This window comes from Bombina bombina, chromosome 8, assembly GCF_027579735.1.
Source record: "Bombina bombina isolate aBomBom1 chromosome 8, aBomBom1.pri, whole genome shotgun sequence".
In the NCBI taxonomy this organism is placed as follows: Eukaryota; Metazoa; Chordata; class Amphibia; order Anura; family Bombinatoridae; genus Bombina; species Bombina bombina.
Window position 1 is genome coordinate 106,303,856 of NC_069506.1, and position 19,815 is coordinate 106,323,670.

The window sequence follows — 19,815 nt, forward strand, 5'->3', positions numbered from 1 at the left end:
GTGATTTCAGGTACAGAGTTATTCCTTAAATGAATCTCCACAGCATCTGGCTTCTCTTCCACCACGTGACAGTTATGTCGGGTGTGAGATATACTGAATTGCTCATAATTAATAGGCCTTTTAACTTGTGACCAAATTACATTATTTATGCAATCAATTATGGTGCTTAATAGCTTCAAGAGATCACTATCGATAATTAAACGATCAGTTGGCAGATCCACTATAATGACAGGGTGTCTTATAACCCTGTTCCCCAGTTTAAATTTTAACCAGGCCGTACCGTAGACTTTTAGAGAGTCACCCCCAACACCTATTAGTGAACCATCAAATTCTTTTATTTTAGGTTTGTGGGGTGTTAGCTCATTTATCTGTGTGTAGTACCCGTGGGATAGAATAGTTGCCTGAGACCCAATATCAATTAATCCCATGATAGGGTTGGATACTGAATCCAGAGAGTCGCCCCCAACACCTATTAGTGAACCATCAAATTCCTTTATTTTAGGTTTGTGGGGTGTTAGCTCATTTAGCTGTGTTGCCTGAGACCCAGTATCAATTAATCCCATGATAGGGTTGGATACTGAATCCTGCAGCTCAGCTAATACATAATATCTCCCTGCAGTTTCTACCATTTCACACATAAAATTGGCATTATCATACATCTGTGGGCTTCGCCACGTGTTACCTGAATCCGCTGTGTTACCTGATGCAGAAGAGACGTTACTCTTACCGGTTCCCTCTATAATAGGGTCGACTGGGTTCTTGTGTACTGCATCTGTTGAAATGAGGTTAAGAAAACGCTGCAAAGGAAGAGATTAGTTAATTTTTCCCAGCTGAGGTTGCTTGTCATCACAGCTAAATCGTCTGTTTCCGGTCTGTGGGGAGAGAACATGATTAGTACCATTTTTGACATTCATCATTTTATTTATATATCTCTCCCCTCTCTTTCAGGTGATACTGCAGTATTTATGACTGTGCCTGTGGCCCACTGCTGACCACTGGCTGTACCTCTAAAAAAGTATTGTTCGGTTGCTGAGCCGTAAAAGGTTGACTCATATTAGCGAATTGTTCGCTCAACCGATTTAACTGGGTATAAAGCTGATCTACTTAATCGTATAAGTTACCTCTCTCCCTGGGCCTATCTCTTGATGCCCCATAATCATGATTCCTGGACCATTGGTTCCCCTCAGAATCAGGGCCGCTGTTTCTATCCTGGCGTGGTTGCCCCTGGGGTTCAGCATTAGTATTTTGGGGAGCATTATTTACTTGGGGTGTCTGGTTACCCTGAGAATATCTTCGCCACTTATTTTATCTACCCTTGCGGGGGTACCAATTATTTTGTGGGCATTCTCTTTGGGAGTAATTATTTACTTGGGAATGTCCCCCACTTTGGGTATAGTCTTTCTGCGCCTCAGCCCGTGTTGGGGGAGGGGTAGAGTTAAACCTCTGTGGGGATGGCCTGTTTCCTCTGGCCACCTCTGCATAGGTTTTCTTTTTAGACTCCAAATTGAGGGGGCTAGGTGACACCCTAGTTTCTGAAACAATTTTGGGTTTTGATTCCCTTTTAACCCCCTGTTCACCAGACTGCTGAATAGAGTATAACTTTGTACTCTCTTTGATCAGCCATTTCAATGAGCAGTTCTCATCAAAATCTCTAGCTAAATTAATTTTGATGGGGGCGGGCAGTGCTTCAAAAAATAAATTCACAAATTCTGAGCATTCAAATATGGGAATATCTTCAGCCATACTGTACGCTTTTTTCAGTACAGAAAGGAACTCTATGGGGCTCTGATTTGCACTACATTTTAAACCATATACAGCTATTTTCGCTGCAGTTTTAGTGCGATGTTGCCCGAATTCCTTTCTGCACTGTCGTTTTGTTTCATTCTAGGAATGAATATTCATATCCTTTAGTGAAGCAAAGAATTTGTGATGTTTACCTTCAAATACCCAGGGCAGAAATTTAATTTTTGACTGCTCACTTGTAACATTCATCATAGCTAAAGCATTTTCAAAGGCCTCTAAGTGATCAATTACAGAGTTTGTTCCCTTGTTGGAGAATCTAGGTACTGCATCCTTTAGGAAAGTAATTATTTTATGGGAGTCATATACCTTATTAGACTTATTTTGGGATTCTCTAGGAGCCTTATTTTTGGGGTTGGAGTGTTCCCTATTTTCACTATGGGGAGACCCCCTACGTACATTAGTACTACGTGGGCTATTTGGGTAGTTAGCTCTGCCCTCTGACTCTCTATTAGAGTTTCCTTCCCCCTCATCAGCTGAGTTACAGCAGCTCCCAAAATTTACATCATGAGGTGACTGTCTATTTGGGAAATCTATTTCTGACCCAACAGGGGTCATTTGTCTACACTCTTCCATATATTTCTGCATTTCGTCCCTGATGCATTCTATAAGGGAGTTAGAATTATCTGCATTATTCTCACTGTTAAAGGATTTCACCCCTAAGGATGAAGTAAATCAGCCGTCCAATGCGCCAAGATTACGAGTATAAAATGTAACTGTTATTTAGCAAATGCAGGTAAAAGTTCTTGTGACATAGTACATGTACATATCAATATCACAGCTAGAGAACCAGTTAGCCTCTATTCACCACTCCAACATGTTTCGTGCCTGAAACGGCACTTCATCAGGGATAGGGTTAACTGTGATTGGTACAGTTTAAAAAACACGCAATAGCCTATCATGAATGACTTGGATCTTTAAGCCTATCAGATCATGTGTTACTTTACACGTCATGAACTTATTTCAGCAATATAGGTCCGCATTCAGTTAGGGATTGGTCCATGTATTAAAAATTTAACATTAGAAATTAACTCCTATACAAATAGGTGATATAGGAAATGTGGCCTGAAATTAAACGATTTCTTGGTTGGAACTTTTTATCAAAAATACTCATTACTGTGAATCTCGTTCTATTATTGCAAATTCACTACTATATTGGCAAATGTATGAAAAAAATAAATAAATATATATATATATATATATATATACACTTGTAAAAAAGGGGTACATATTATTTCCAATTGTAGGTATGGGAAACAGCACCTGTATTCTTTTGTCCTGTGGCAAGGAATAGGACTAGCCAGGTCCCAATGTACTCTTGAACAAAATGGATTTCCAGCCTCCAGGGTATAATAAAAAGACCTTTTATTTTTCTTTCACAGGGTCCATAAACAAACGACCATATTATTATTATTATTATTATTATAAGGAATCTTAAGGGATGATATTTGCTTTGATGTTGCTTTAATGTTGCAATATCGTGAGTATTTGCTTTAATGTTGCAATAGCATGAAAAATCCTAGACAATAATATTTGCTTTAGTGTTGCAATATCCAAAACAGGAGCCGTACCAGGGTTCATTGTATTGTTAAGAGATATAAATGAAATTCTATGAATTGTGGAATACGATAATTATTTACTGTCAAGTTATTTTTATGCCTATCCACAATAGATCAATTCGTAGTGGTGGTCTCTTGATAAGTGAATAACGATCCTAAAATTGCCTCTAGTAAAATGTGTTAAATCACTGATAGCTCATGAATTATAAAAAGGGGTGCTGACTAAATTGGAAAGTGAAAAATAAAAGTGCCACGTTTATTAATACAAAATCTGTGAAATGAGTTAACACAAAACAGGAAAGCACTGTTTACTTTGATAAAACCTGCAGCATAACGTATATGATATAAATGAAAATATCCGCTGTAGGGAATATAGCTGACATCATATATTGTGTTGACTCATTGAGGTGCTAGTGTATGTGATGAGATAAAGTATGTTAAACTCGTAATATACCATGTAGAAATTTATTGTGTAGTAATCGTGCTACTAAAGGTTTATATGTTGGGTTTTGTATTGAACCCATCAACTATATAGTAAAAACTAAGTTTGCATGAAGTATAATAAAACAATCTGCAGCAGAACTGTAAGGGTGCTCTCGGCTTACAATGTATTGGACGAACGATATGGCAGTGACAAAAATAAAAAATACTCATAGCACAGGGCCGATGAAAAGCAATGGTAAAACAAAATTTATGCTAACCTGATAAATTTCTTTCTCTTGTGGTGTATCCAGTCCACGGGTTCATCCATTACTTGTGGGATATTCTCCTTCCCAACAGGAAGCTGCAAGAGGACACCCACAGCAGAGCTGTCTATATAGCTCCTCCCCTAACTGCCACCCCCAGTCATTCGACCGAAGACAAGCAAGAAAAAAAGGAGAAACTATAGGGTGCAGTGGTGAATGTAGTTTAAAAATAAAAAACACCTGCCTTAAAATGACAGGGCGTGCCGTGGACTGGATACACCACAAGAGAAATAAATTTATCAGGTAAGCATAAATTTTGTTTTCTCTTGTAAAGGTGTATCCAGTCCACGGGTTCATCCATTACTTGTGGGATACCAATACCAAAGCTTTAGGACATGAAGGGAGGGACAAGGCAGGAACTTAAACGGAAGGCACCACTGCCTAAAAGACCTTTCTCCCAAAAATAGCCTCCGAAGTAGCAAAAGTATAAAATTTATAGAATTATAAGACCAAGTCGCCGCCTTACAAATCTGTTCAACAGAGGCCTCATGTTTAAAAGCCCATGAGGAAGCTACTGCTCTAGTAGAATGAGCAGTAATTCTTTCAGGAGGCTGCTGGCCAGCAGTCTCATAAGCTAAGCGTATTATACTTCTTAGCCAAAAAGAAAGAGAAGTTGCCAAAGCTTTTTGGCCTCTCCTCTGTCCAGAGTAGACAACAAACAAAGCAGATGTTTGACGAAAATCCTTCGTAGCTTGTAAATAAAACTTTAAAGCACGAACCACATCAAGATTGTGTAATAGACGTTCCTTCTTTGAAGAAGGATTAGGACGTAGTGAAGGAACAACAATCTCCTGATTGATATTCTTATTAGATACCACCTTAGGAAGAAACCCAGGTTTGGTATGTAACACTACCTTATCTGCATGGAAAATCAGATAAGGGGAATCACATTGTAAAGCAGATAACTCTGAAACTCTTCGAGCCGAGGAGATAGCTACTAAAAAGAGAACTTTCCAAGATAAAAGCTTAATATCTATGGAATGCAAAGGTTCAAACGAAACTCCTTGAAGAACTTTAAGAACTAAATTTAAACCCCATGGCAGAGCAACAGGTTTAAACACAGGCTTGATTCTAATTAAAGCCTGACAAAACGCCTGAACGTCTGGAACCTCAGCCAGACGTTTGTGCAAAAGAATAGACAGAGCAGAAATCTGTCCCTTCAAGGAACTAGCTGACAATCCCTTCTCCAATCCTTCTTGGAGAAAGGATAATATCCTAGGAATCCTGACCTTACTCCATGAGTAACCCTTGGATTCACACCAGTGAAGATATTTACACCATATCTTATGATAGATTTTCCTGGTGACAGGCTTTCGAGCCTGAATTAAGGTATCAATGACCGATTCGGAAAAACCAAGCGTTGATAGACTCAAGCATTCAATCTCCAAGCAGTCAGACGTAGAGAAATTAGATTTGGATGTTTGAAGGGACCTTGAAGTAGAAGGTCCTGCCTTAGCGGCAGAGTCCATGGTGGAAAAGATGACATGTCCACCAGATCTGCATAACAAGTCCTGCGTGGCCACGCAGGGGCTATCAAGATCACCGAAGCTCTCTCCTGCTTGATCTTGGCAATCAGACGAGGGAGCAGAGGAAACGGTGGAAACACATAAGCCAGGCTGAAGGACCAGGGCGCTGCTAGAGCATCTATCAGCGCTGCCTTGGGATCCCTGGACCTGGACCCGTAACAAGGAAGCTTGGCGTTCTGACGAGACGCCATGAGATCCAGTTCTGGTTTGCCCCATAGTTGAATCAAATGGGCAAATACCTCCGGATGGTGAACCTCTGCCCATAGAATTATCTTTGAAACCTCCAACATTGCCAGGGGGCTCCTTGTTCCCCCCTGATGGTTGATATAGGCTACAGTTGTGATGTTGTCCGACTGAAATCTGATTAACCTGACCGCAGCTAGCTGAGGCCAAGCCTGAAGAGCATTGAATATCGCTCTTAGTTCCAGAATGTTTATCGGAAGGAGGGCCTCCTCCTGAGTCCACGAACCCTGAGCCTTCAGGGAGTTTCAGACTGCACCCCAGCCCAGAAGGCTGGCATCTGTCATTACTATAGTCCATTCTGGCCTGCGGAAACTCATTCCCTTGGACAGATGGACCCAAGATAGCCACCAGAGAAGAGAATCCCTGGTCTCTTGATCCAGATTTAGTAGAGGGGACAAATATGTGTAATCTCCATTCCACTGATTGAGCATGCAAAGTTGCAGTGGTCTGAGATGTAGGCGGGCAAACGGAACTATGTCCATTGCCGCTACCATTAATCCGATTACCTCCATACACTGAGCCACTGACGGATGGGAAGTGGAATAAAGAGCACGGCAGGAAGTTAGAAGTTTTGACAACCTTACCTCTGTCAGATAAATCTTCATTTATACTGAGTCTATCAGAGTTCCTAGGAAGGAAACTCTTGTGAGAGGGGAGAGAAAACTCTTTCCTTCGTTCACCTTCCACCCGTGAGACCTCAGGAATGCCAGAACAATGTCCGTATGGGACCTGGCGATTTGAAAAGTCAACGCCTGTATCAGGATGTTGTCTAGGTAAGGGGCCACTGCTATACCCCGCGGCCTTAGAACCGCCAGAAGGGACCCTAGAACCTTTGTAAAGATTCTTGGTGCCGTGGCTAACCCGAAGGGAAGAGCCACAAACTGGTAATGCCTGTCTAGGAAGGCGAACCTGAGAAACTGATGATCACTGTGTATCGGAATGTGTAGATAAGCATACTTTAAACCCACGGTAGTCATGTATTGACCCTCTTGCATCATAGGTAGGATGGTTGGAATAGTCTCCATCTTGAAGGATGGGACCCTGAGAAATTTGGTCTGAAAGTTCCCTATTTCTTGGGAACTATGAACAGATTTGAATAGAAGCCCTGCCCCTGTTCCTCCTTTGGAAATGGGTGGATCACTCCCATAACTAGTAGGTCTTGAACGCAATGTAAGAATGCCTCTCTCTTTATCTGGTTTGCAGATAATTGTGAGAGATGAAATCTCCCCTTTGGAGATGAAGCTTTGAAATCCAGAAGATATCCCTGGGAAACAATCTCCAGAGTCCAGGGATCCTGGACATCTCTTGCCCAAGCCTGGGCGAAGAGAGAAAGTCTGCCCCCCACTAGATCCGGGGGCTACTCCTTCATGCTGTCTTAGAGGCAGCAGCAGGCTTTTTGGCCTGTTTCTGCACTCAAAGTCAGAGGGCCTTAAAAAAGTACTCCTAGGAGTAATCTAACAAGCCATGTGGAAAACTAGGCCCCAAATAAAGATTTATCACCCTCAGAGAAAAAAAGTTTTTATTTTTATAAATCATGCAAACGTTTTTACACTAAGTAATATAAGTATTAACATGAATATTACCCTTATTTGCAAGCATGATCCCAGTTGTTGTTAAATTACTGTATCAGGCTTACCTTAAATATACCAGGCACTGTCAGCATTTTCTAGACCTTATCTCTCTAGAAAAAAATATACTGAACATACCTCAAAGCAGGCAATCTGTAGACTGTCCCCCCAACTGAAGTTTTCTTTCCATACTCTTCAGTTATGTGTGAGAACAGCAATGGACCTTAGTTACAAACCGCTAAGGTCATGAAAACCTCCAGGCAGAATTCTTCTTCCAATTTCTGCCTGAGAGTAAAAACAGTACAACGCTGGTACCGTTTAAAAATAACAAACTTTTGATTGAAGGTAAAAACTACACTGTCACCACATCTCTCTTGATACTTCCTTTCTTGTCGAGAGCTGCAAGAGAATGACTGGGGGTGGCAGTTAGGGGAGGAGCTATATAGACAGCTCTGCTGTGGGTGTCCTCTTGCAGCTTCCTGTTGGGAAGGAGAATATCCCACAAGTAATGGATGAACCCGTGGACTGGATACACCTTTACAAGAGAAACATAAACCCTCAGGACTTTCCGATAAGCTTTTTCAATGTCAATGCCCTTAAAGGGAAATTACGGTCAAAATTTAAATGCACAGAAATAAATTGCATCTTTGAATATAAACATAATTGCAATATACATGTATTGGCAAAAAGGCTTCTAGTAAAAGTTAGCACTGTTCTTGTGCTTACATTTTTCTCTGCATGTGCAATTGTGAAGCATAGCTAGGTATTCTCAGTGCACCAGCATTTTAAATACTGCAGCTGCTCAGAGAATCATTGGGCTTGTATCATGTCAGTAATTAACAAATTGAGTCATTACCAGATGATACAAGCACCTTAGTCTCTCTGATCAAGTGCTGTGTTTAAAATGCTGGTACACAGAGCATACTTAAAGTGCCATAAAACATGTTGAGATCTGTGCATTTCCTAAAGTGCTAATTAATTAAAAATAGTTTTGCATTAAAAATTTTTGATTTAAATTGCTGGCAAGTATTTTTAAATAATTTTCAAAAATACTTAAATAGCCATACTGTCCGGATCACTGTGTTCCCACCCCCCTTATCAGTGTTTAGACACAGGCATTGCATTTCAACTGAGTTCACAGCTTCTAGGCAGCTCCAGCAGATAATCCCAATGCACTTTTGTATTCTACCAAATCAATAGATATAGATACAGCCCTAAAAGGAAATGTGTGGGGAGAGTTAGAGCTTTACAATTCGGAAACTTAAAGGGACAGTCAAGTCCAAAAAAAACTTTCATGATTTAAATAGGGCATGCAATTTTAAACAACTTCCCAATTTACTTTTATCACCAATTTTGCTTTGTTCTCTTGGTATTCTTAGTTGAAAGCTAAAACTAGGAGGTTCATATGCTAATTTCTTAGACCTTGAAGACTGCCTCTAATCTGAATACATTTTGACCACTAGAGGGCATTAGTTCACATGTTTCATATAGATAACATTGAGCTCATGCACGTAAAGTGACCTAGGACTGAGCACTGATTGGCTAAACTGCATGCCTGTCAAAAGAACTGAAATAAGGGGGCAGTCAGCAGAAGCTTAGATATAAGGTAATTACAGAGGTAAAAAGTATATTAATATAACAGTGTTGGTTGTGCAAAACTGGGGAATGGTAATAAAGGGATTATCTTTCTTTTTAAACAACAAAAATTCTGGTGTTGACTGTCCCTTTAAATGAAAGGGTCAATGGTGAGGCACTGCAGTATAAATTTGCAGGTAAAGTAATTAAAGTACATGTTATTAAACTTTGTCTCTATCCCAAATTGTTTTATGTCCCTTTTAAATACAGTTTTGAAACAGCTATAGCTTTTACTAAAAGTATTTTGGCAAATACATGTATATTGCAAAAATTATTCTATTCAAAACTGAAATACACCCATGTACATTCCAATTTTGGCTGGAATGTCCCTTTTAAGTACCTGTGAACTATTGTGCTTTTAAATAAAACAAAGAAAACATTGATAATGTTTACTGTCCCTTTAATGGTAAGTTTATAACTCAACCAGATTTGCTGGTGAAATAAAAAATTATATTTACCAATAAATCGGCTTCCTCATGCTGGAAGTAATCATCAATACTGACAGGATATAGTGTTATGCCAGATGTTCCCTCTAAGGCCAGTTTTGTGAGCAGCCCAGCAGTGAAACAGTTAATTAGAGCAATTAGCAAACATTAACTGTTTCACTGCTGGGCCGCTCACAAAACTGGCCTTAGAGGGAACACTGGTCATGTCCACTTTATTGTAGAAACCACCCATTAATGCCCTTCGTCTCCTTACCCATATTGTTCTTGAATTAGTAAAACATGAAAAAAAAATTTAACAATATTCTGTTTATTTTAAGTGAGATTCTTCTTTTAGTGTGTCATTTGAAAATGTGAGAATTTTAATTTTGAATGGTAAATACAGTACACCAGATACAAAATCCATAGAGGTAAATTCATTAACCCCGTCACTATTGGGAATTTCAGAGAAAAACTTGCTCAAAATGCTGGACAATTTTTAGCATTTTTGCTATTACTCCTTTTAAACAGAAATAAAGCTTTGTTGTTGTTTTTTTATTATTATTTATTTACCTATCAAAACACTATATATATATATATATATATATATATATATATATATATATATATATATATATATTTTTTTTTTTTTTTAAGTAGACAATCCAAGGTATTGATCTAGGCCCATTCTGGTTTATTTTATGCTACCATTTTCCCGCCAAATGCGATACTGTAATAAAACTAACTTTTTCACAAACTTTGGGTTTCTCACTAAAGTTGTTTACATATCGCGTATGCAATCATGACACAAATGATTGTAAAAGCTTCTCTGGGATCCTCTTTATTAGTAAATAGCAGGCACGCATGGCTTTGCCATTAGTTTTTGGTAATTAGAAGGCCGCTAATTGCAGCTGCGCATCACACTTCTGAAATTCCCGGCAGTGAAGGGGTTAATTAGTTTGCTGGTAAGGAAAATATTTATAGTAATGTAGGTATTACCTTCCTACCTGATGCCTCCCACCTCCCTCCTAAACAGCTCTCTCCCCCCTCATCCCCACCATCTTAGGTACAGCAGAAAGTCTGTCCTATATGCAGTTTATGGCTTTTTTTTTTCTTCTGCAGTTTTATTTCCCGAAACGGCTCTCTATCCCTCCCCTCCCAATAATGAATCCCATCTTTGGTACTGGCAACTGTCTGACCCAATCAAACTAATTATATTTATTAATTATATTTTTAATTTATTTATATTTTCAGTAGTTCCCCTTTTCCCCGCAATCGTTATTTAGGGGCCCCACCCCCATCCCAACTTTTTCTGTAGTGCAGGGCCCCATCCCTCTCACTTCCTTCAAAATTATTTTTTGTGCAGGGCTCCTCCCCCTCCCTCCGCAGCTGGACAATCAATATTGCTGAAGCTTTCTGACGCTGCAACGTAGATCTACATTATGTTGTACGATGGGCTATGTACCTCATGACGTCATTAAGGCTGAAGGGGTAAAGTTACAATCGCAGCTTTTGAGGCTTTGAGGAGCAGGCTCTTATGAGCAAGCCTGTAGCCACAAATTTAAGAAGCAGAAACTGCTTCTTTTGCCTTTCCACCACCTCAGAAGCGGCAAGATAAATCGCCATGAAACTAGCTCATTCAAGGTAATTGACACGCCCTGCAAACAACTGTGCGAGAACAGGGGTGGCATTGCACAAGAAAGCTCTTGTGCAATGTTGCATTGCATGGCAAAATGTAGCATAGCAAGTGCTGGTGGCTGGTGGACCTGTCTGCCTGCAATCATGATACATTTCACCCGAAGTCCTTTAAGGGACCAGGTTTGAAAACATTCAATTTGAGATCTGAAAGGGCAGACTTCACAGCTCACTTCTTGTCCATTAGAGTAGCCAGGGGGTACAGTCTTCATTTTGTTAAAGGGACATGCCACCCACATTTTTTCTTTTATGATTTAGAAAGAGAATGCAATTTTAAACATCTTTCTAATTTACTTATATTATCTAATTTGTTTTATTCTCTTGACATTCTTTGATGAAAAGCATATCTAGATATGCTAACTAGCTGCTGATTGGTTGCTGCACATAGAAGCCTCATGTGATTGGCTCACCATGTGCATTGCTTTTTCTTCAACTAAGGATATTTAAAAAATAAAGCAAAATAAATAATGGAAGTAAATTGTAATGTTGTTTAATTTTCTATTCTCTATCTGAATCATGAAAGAAAGATTTTGGGTTTAGTGGCCCTTTAAGGACTATTGGAAACAGATGTAAATATGCCCCTGTACTATTCTAACCAGTTACTGAGTAACTGACCTGATTCACACAGAGCATACAATTTTTAAAGTCACTTCTACATTTATTTTGTTCTCTTTCTATTCTTTTTTGAAAATATGTACCTACATTACTGGAAGCTAGCTAGTGATTGGTGGCTACACACATTTGTCTTTTTTTGTCTCTTGTCACTATACCCTCACACGTGGGTCAGTGAGCTTGGACACTGCAAACTCCCAGCCTGTGTCTATTAGCACAACAGTGTGCTATTCCACTTGTGATTGTGTTCATCATTATATCTTTTGAGTCCTTTAAAGTTTACAACTACTGGTTGTATATAACTGAGTATTTAACCCCTGCAAAGGGATTAAACACATAGATAAAAGCCAGTTCCTGAGCAGCAATGCACTACTGGCAGCTAGCTGAACAAATTCATGCAAGAATATGCTACTATGCGTTATCAGAATGAATGTCCCTCATGCTTGCCAATATATTGAGAAAAATAGAGAAGGGAGTAGAGAAGACCACAACTCTGTGTCCTCTTCTACCAAATTCTGTCTACCATACATGTTTTATTGATAATATTTTCAGTATTTATTAAAATAGAGATAACTTGGACTGCAGTCATCATATGTAATATACTCACTTATGTTGGATTCTTTATTGATTTCCTGATTATGGGCTTCCAGACAATTTCTTACAAACAGATCCTCGGTTTCTCCAACACATGTTTCTGCATTCATTCCACCTGCACACAACAGTCAAATATTAGTATTAGCTTTTCATTGTTTTTTTTTGTTTTTTTAATTCAGGCCCATTATAAATAAATTTAGAATTCCTTATGCTTTCAAATGGAACGAAATATAGTTGTGGTAGCTTTGACCTGTTTAAAACCCTTTTTTTCATGTGACTTTCTGTGAAATGTGAAAGTTCTTAAGCAGTTAATAAAGCTAATAAAAGCATTTTTTTAAAATAATTGTTTAGTATATTGAAATGATAAACACTGGCATAGATATGTTTTGCTAACAAATGAATGCATAAAAGAAAAAGTAGTGTGAAAATTGACCCATACATATCTTCGCTCTAAAAAACTAAATTTATGCTTACCTGATAAATTTATTTATTTCTTGACACGATGAGTCCACGGATCATCATTAATTACTGTTGGTAATATCACTCCTGCCCAGCAGGAGCTGGCAAAGAGCACCACAGCAAAGCTGTTAAATATCACCTCCCTTCCCTCCCACCCCAGTCTTTCTACCAAAGTAAAGGAGAGAAAGGAAGCAACAAGGTGCAGAGGTGTCTGAAGTTTATAAAATACTAACAACCTGTCTAAATAACAGGGCGGGCCGTGGACTCATCGTGTCAAGAAAGAAAGAAATTTATCAGGTAAGCATAAATTTTGTTTTCTTTCTAATGACACGATGAGTCCACAGATCATCATTAATTACTGTTGGGAATCAATACCCAAGCTAGAGTACACAGATGATAAGGGAGGGACAAGACAGGAAACCTAAACGGAAGGCACCACTGCTTGAAGAATTTTTCTCCCAAAAGCGGCCTCAGCCGAGGCAAAAAAGTCAAATTTATAGAAAAAGTGTGATGAGAGGACCAAATTGCAGCCTTGCAAATCTGTTCCATAGAGGCTTCATCCTTGAATGCCTAGGAAGAGGAAACAACCCTCGTAGAAAGAGCCGTTACTCCCTCAGGAGACTGCTGCCCAGCAGATTCATGGGCAAAGCAAAAGATACCCTTCCGCCACAAAGAAAGAGAAGCAGCCGTAGCTTTCTGTCCCTTACGTTAAACAGAAGACTAACGAAAAAACGAGTCGCCTGTAAATAGAGTTGTAGTACACGTACCACGTCCAGATTGTGTAGAAGCCAATCCTCCTGAGAAGAAGGAATGGGACACAAGGAGGGAACAACAATCTCCTGATTAATGTTCCTATCTGGAACTACTTTAGGGAGAAACACTAATTTAGTACATAAAGCCACCTTCTCAGATGAAAAATAAGGTAAGAGGACTCATATAGTAATACCGAGAGCTCTGACACTCTACGAGCAGAAGAATAGCAACAAAACTACCCAAGATAACAACTTATATCTAAGGAATGCCTAGACTCCAACAGAGCCTCTTAAAGAACCTTAAGAACTAAAATAAAATTCCAGGAAGGCGTAACTGGTTTGAACACAGGTCTGATCCTGATCAAGACCTGGCAAAAAGATAGAGAAGGCAAATATTTGACCCTTTAGGGAACTTGCCAATAAACCTACTTGGAGAAAACTGAATTCTAGGAATCCCAACTCTACTCCAAGAGTAGCCCTTGGATTCACACCGATATAGATATCTTATGGTAAATCTTTCTAGTCACAAGTTTACGTGAATCGAGGTCTCAATGACCGAGTCCGAAATCCACGCTTGGATAAATTTCCAAGCAGACAGACAGAAAAAAACTAGATTTGTATGAAGGAAGGCCCCTTGAAATAAAGGTACTTCCCCAACTGAAGTCTTCAAGGTGGAAGAGATGACATGTCCACCAGGTCTGCATAGCAAATCGTGCGAGGCCACGCCAGTGCACCCTCTCCGCTTTTTTTTCTTGAGCCGTTGCTCGAATCAAGCAGAGACAATAGGTATGCAAGACTGAAATTTCAAGGTACCGCTAGAGCGCCTTTCAGTACCGCCTGAGGATCCCTTGACCATGACCCGTACCTCAGGAGCTTGGCATTCTGCCGAGATTCCATGAGATCCAATTCTGGCTGACCCCATTTGAGAATCAGGCTGGAAAACACTTCCAGATGGAGCTCCCACTCCCCCGGGAGAAAGGACTGCCTGCTCAGGAAGTACGCCACAGCGATTGTGGGTCTCTGCCCACTGAATGATCTTGGCTACCTCTATCATGGCCAAGGAACTCCTAGCTCCTCCTGATGGTGGATGAAAACCACTGAGGCTAAATTGTCCGACTGGAACCTGAAGAACCGGGCCGAAGTTAACGAAGACTAGGCCCGGAGAGCATTGATGATCACTCTCAGTTCCAAAATGTTTATGGGGAGAACAGAGAGTCCCTGTTCTCTGAACCTTTAGAGCCCCAGGCTGCTCCCCATCCCAGAAGGCTGGCATCTGTTGTCACAATCACCTAAGAGGTTCTGCGAAAGCAGGTTCCCTGGGAGAGATGATCTAGAGACAACCACCAAAAATAGAGAATCCCTTGCCTCCTGCTCCAGCGGTAATCGCGGCGACAGATACGCATAATCTCTGTTACACTGCCTGCACCTTAACTGCAGAGGTCTGAGATGGAAACGGGCGACCGGGATGATGTCCAATGTTGCTACCATCAGCCCGATTACCTTCATGCACTGAGCCACTGATGGCCGAGGAGGACTGAAGTGCTGGGCAAGAATCGAAATTGTTTGATTTCCTGACTCTGTCATAAAAATCTTCATTGATAAGGAATCTATTATGGTTCCCCAGAAAAACAAAATTTATGCTTACCTGATAAATGTATTTCTCTTGTGGTGTATCCAGTCCACGGATTCATCCATTACTTGTGGGATATTCTCCTTCCCAACAGGAAGCTGCAAGAGGATCACCCACAGCAGAGCTGTCTATATAGCTCCTCCCCTAACTGCCACTCCCAGTCATTCGACCGAAGACAAGCAAAAGAAAGGAGAAACTATAGGATGCAGTGGTGACTGTAGTTTAAAAATAAAAAACACCTGCCTTAAAATGACAGGGCGGGCCGTGGACTGGATACACCACAAGAGAAATAAATTTATCAGGTAAGCATAAATTTTGTTTTCTCTTGTAAGGTGTATCCAGTCCACGGATTCATCCATTACTTGTGGGATACCAATACCAAAGCTATAGGACACGGATGAAGGGAGGGACAAGGCAGGCGCTTAAACAGAAGGCACCACTGCCTGTAAGACCTTTGTCCCAAAAATAGCCTCCTGAAGAAGCAAAAGTATCAAATTTGTAGAATTTAGAAAAAGTATGAAGCGAAGACCAAGTCGCCGCCTTACAAATCTGTTCAACAGAAGCCTCATTTTTAAAAGCCCATGTGGAAACCACCGCTCTAGTGGAATGAGCTGTAATTCTTTCAGGAGGCTGCTGGCCAGCAGTCTCATAAGCTAAGCGGATTATACTTCGTAACCAAAAAGAAAGAGAAGTTGCTGAAGCCTTTTGGCCTCTCCTCTGTCCAGAGTAGACAACAAACAATGCAGATGTTTGACGAAAATCCTTAGTAGCTTGTAAATAAAACTTTAAAGCACGAACCACGTCAAGATTGTGTAATAGATGTTCCTTCTTTGAAGAAGGATTAGGACACAGTGACGGAACAACAACCTCCTGATTGATATTCTTATTAGATACCACCTTAGGAAGAAACCCAGGTTTGGTACGCAAACTAACTTATCTGCATGGAAGATCAGATAAGGGGAATCACACTGTAAGGCAGATAACTCTGAAACTCTTCGAGCCGAAGAGATAGCTACCAAAAACAGAACTTTCCAAGATAAAAGCTTGATATCTATGGAATGCAGAGGTTCAAACGGAACCCCTTGAAGAACTTTAAGAACTAAATTTAAACTCCATGGCGGAGCAACAGGTTTAAACACAGGCTTGATTCTAACTAAAGCCTGACAAAACGCCTGAACGTCTGGAACATCTGCCAGACGCTTGTGCAAAAGAATAGACAGAGCAGAAATCTGTCCCTTTAAGGAATTAGCTGACAATCCCTTCTCCAATCCTTCTTGGAGAAAGGATAATATCCTAGGAATCCTGACTTTACTCCATGAGTAACCCTTGGATTCACACCAATGAAGATATTTACACCATATCTTATGATAGATCTTCCTGGTGACAGGCTTTCGAGCCTGAATTAAGGTATCAATGACCGACTCTGAGAAACTACGTTTTGATAAAATCAAGCGTTCAATCTCCAAGCAGTCAGACGCAGAGAAATTAGATTTGGATGGTTGAAAGGACCCTGAAGTAGAAGGTCCTGCCTCAGCGGCAGAGTCCATGGTGGAAGGGATGACATGTCCACCAGATCTGCATACCAAGTCCTGCGTGGCCACGCAGGAGCTATCAAAATCACAGAAGCTCTCTACTGCTTGATCTTGGCAATCAATACTGAGCGGAAGAATATACAAAGAAACATTTTCATTTTCATCTACATCCAGGCTCCAGAATCGGTTAGGAGCATTCAAGTAAGTAAAACTATCGTTCCTTACTATTTACTATTTTCTCCTAGTCCGTAGAGCTCTGGCAACGTACTAAAAACTACCCGGGCAACGTACATCAGACTATTGATAACAAATAGCAAACTCATCATACTGTAATAAAGACTACAAACGGTTTTTCAGTTTGAACAAGCTATCCTTTTCAGTCGGCCGACTGTATTCTGCTGCATAATAATTATGTTTACATAAGAATTTAACAATCACACCTACAGAAACTTGCTTTTACATTGACCGTTTTTCACACATGTTTTTGTACATCAACTACATGTATGTATACCTCGAGGAGTCGAATTAGTGCATATTAACAAACTATTCCTACTGACGTGTAACAATTGTGAATTGAAAGTTTGTCCACACTACACTAGGTTTTGATGTACTAGGTGTTTTGCAAATATAACTAAACAGATCTATATTGACTACATCTATAGGAAAATATTTTTCTAACACATATGCACTTTTCTTAGTAAGATCCCTACATACATAGACAAGATATACACAATAAGAAACCCTTCTTATATACCTCTCACAATCACTTGAAATGTCATTATACTTGAAATTTCATTATACCTCTCTATGATCTTTATGTATCTTTATTATTTTAATATATTTTAACAGATTTTGTATAATAATTTTTACAGAATTCCGATGAACTTTTTTTAGAAGAACTTTTGTACTTTTTATAGATAAACTTTTTATAGACAATCTTGTATTAAAATAAAGGATTATATTTTTCAACTATATGTCTATCATTGTAATGAACTGACCGAATACAAATTTATAGATTTTTAAACATATAGTAACATATTCCAACCATTTTTTTAGTTGCAGCATTTATTTGCGCCCTAAACTCTTAAACTCTCTTCTGCACAAACTAATCTAATATCAATTAGGGGTTGATATTTCAGGAGTTAGGGCTAGTCAACACTAGGCAGCGCAGGAAAGTCTTTGAAAAATCTGTTCTTAATCAGACGAGGGAGCAGAGGAAACTGTGGAAACACATAAGCCAGGTTGAAGGACCAAGGCGCTGCTAGAGCATCTATCAGCGCTGCCTTGGGATCCCTGGACCTGGATCTGTAACAAGGAAGCTTGGCGTTCTGACGAGATGCCATGAGATCCAGTTCTGGTTTGCCCCAAAGTTGAATCAACTGTGCAAACACCTCCGGATGGAGTTCCCACTCCCCCGGATGAAAAGTCTGCCGACTTAGAAAATCCGCCTCCCAGTTCTCTACTCCTGGGATATGGATAGCTGATAGATGGCAAGAGTGAACCTCTGCCAATAGAATTATTTTTGAAACCTCCAACATTGCTAGGGAACTCCTTGTTCCCCCTTGATGGTTGATGTAGGCTACAGTCGTGATATTGTCCGACTGAAATCTCATGAACCTGACCGCAGCAAGCTGAGGCCAAGCCTGAAGAGCATTGAATATCGCTCTTAGTTCCAGAATGTTTATCAGAAGGAGTGCCTCCTCCTGAGTCCACGAGCCCTGAGCCTTCAGGGAGTTCCAGACTGCACCCCAGCCCAGAAGGCTGGCATCTGTCGTTACTATTGTCCAATCTGGCCTGCGGAAGGTCATACCTTTGCACAGATGGACCCGAGATAGCCACCAGAGAAGAGAATCCCTGGTCTCTTGATCCAGATTTAGTAGAGGGGACAAATATGTGTAATCCCCATTCCACTGACTGAGCATGCAGAGTTGCAGCGGTCTGAGATGTAGGCGGGCAAACGGCACTATGTCCATTGCCGCTACCATTAAGCCGATTACTTCCATACACTGAGCCACTGAAGGGCGAGAAGTAGAATAAAGAACACGGCAGGAATTTAGAAGTTTTGACAACCTGGCCTCTGTCAGGTAAATCTTAATTTCTACAGAATCTATCAGAGTTCCTAGGAAGGAAACTCTTGTGAGAGGGGATAGAGAACTCTTTTCTTCTTTCACTTTCCACCCATGAGACCTCAGGAATGCCAGAACAATGTCCGTATAGGACCTGGCGATTTGAAAATTCGACGCCTGTATCAGAATGTCGTCTAGGTAAGGGGCTACTGCTATACCCCGCAGCCTTAGGACCGCTAGGAGTGACCCTAGAACTTTCGTAAAGATTCTTGGTGCCGTAGCTAACCCAAAGGGAAGAGCCACAAACTGGTATTGCCTGTCTAGGAAGACGAACCTGAGAAACCGATGATGATCTCTGTGTATCGGAATGTGAAGATAAGCATCCTTTAAGTCCACGGTAGTCATATATTGACCCTCCTGGATCATAGGTAGGATGGTTCGAATAGTCTCCATCTTGAAGGATGGGACCCTGAGAAATTTGTTTAGGATCTTGAGATCTAAGATTGGTCTGAAAGTTCCCTCTTTCTTGGGAACTACAAACAGATTTGAATAGAAGCCTTGCCCCTGTTCCTCCTTTGGAACTGGGTGGATCACTCCCATAACTAGGAGGTCTTGAACACAATGTAAGAATGCCTCTCTCTTTATCTGGTTTGCAGATAATTGTGAGAGATGAAATCTCCCTTTTGGGGAAGAAGCTTTGAACTCCAGAAGATATCCATGGGACACAATTTCCAACACCCAGGGATCCTGGACATCTCTTGCCCAAGTCTGGGCGAAGAGACAAAGTCTGCCCCCTACTAGATCCGTTTCCGGATCGGGGGCTGACCCTTCATGCTGTTTTAGAGGCAGCAGCAGGTTTTTTGGCCTGCTTTCCTTTGTTCCAAGCCTGGTTAGGTCTCCAGATCGGCTTGGACTGGGCAAAATTTCCCTCTTGTTTTGTATTAGAGGAAGTTGAAGCTGCGCCTCTCTTGAAGTT

General features: G+C 40.5%; 1 protein-coding gene across 2 annotated transcripts in view; it reads right to left on the bottom strand.

Annotated features, from left to right (window-relative positions):
• Positions 1–19,815, bottom strand: part of LOC128638508 (zinc finger protein 879-like) — a 113,132-nt gene that overhangs the window by 12,018 nt on the left and 81,299 nt on the right. For both annotated transcript variants that reach the window (XM_053690506.1, XM_053690505.1), the window contains exon 7: positions 12,414–12,515. In XM_053690506.1, coding sequence (XP_053546481.1) covers positions 12,414–12,515 — 102 coding nt within the window. The remainder of the gene's footprint in view (positions 1–12,413; positions 12,516–19,815) is intronic.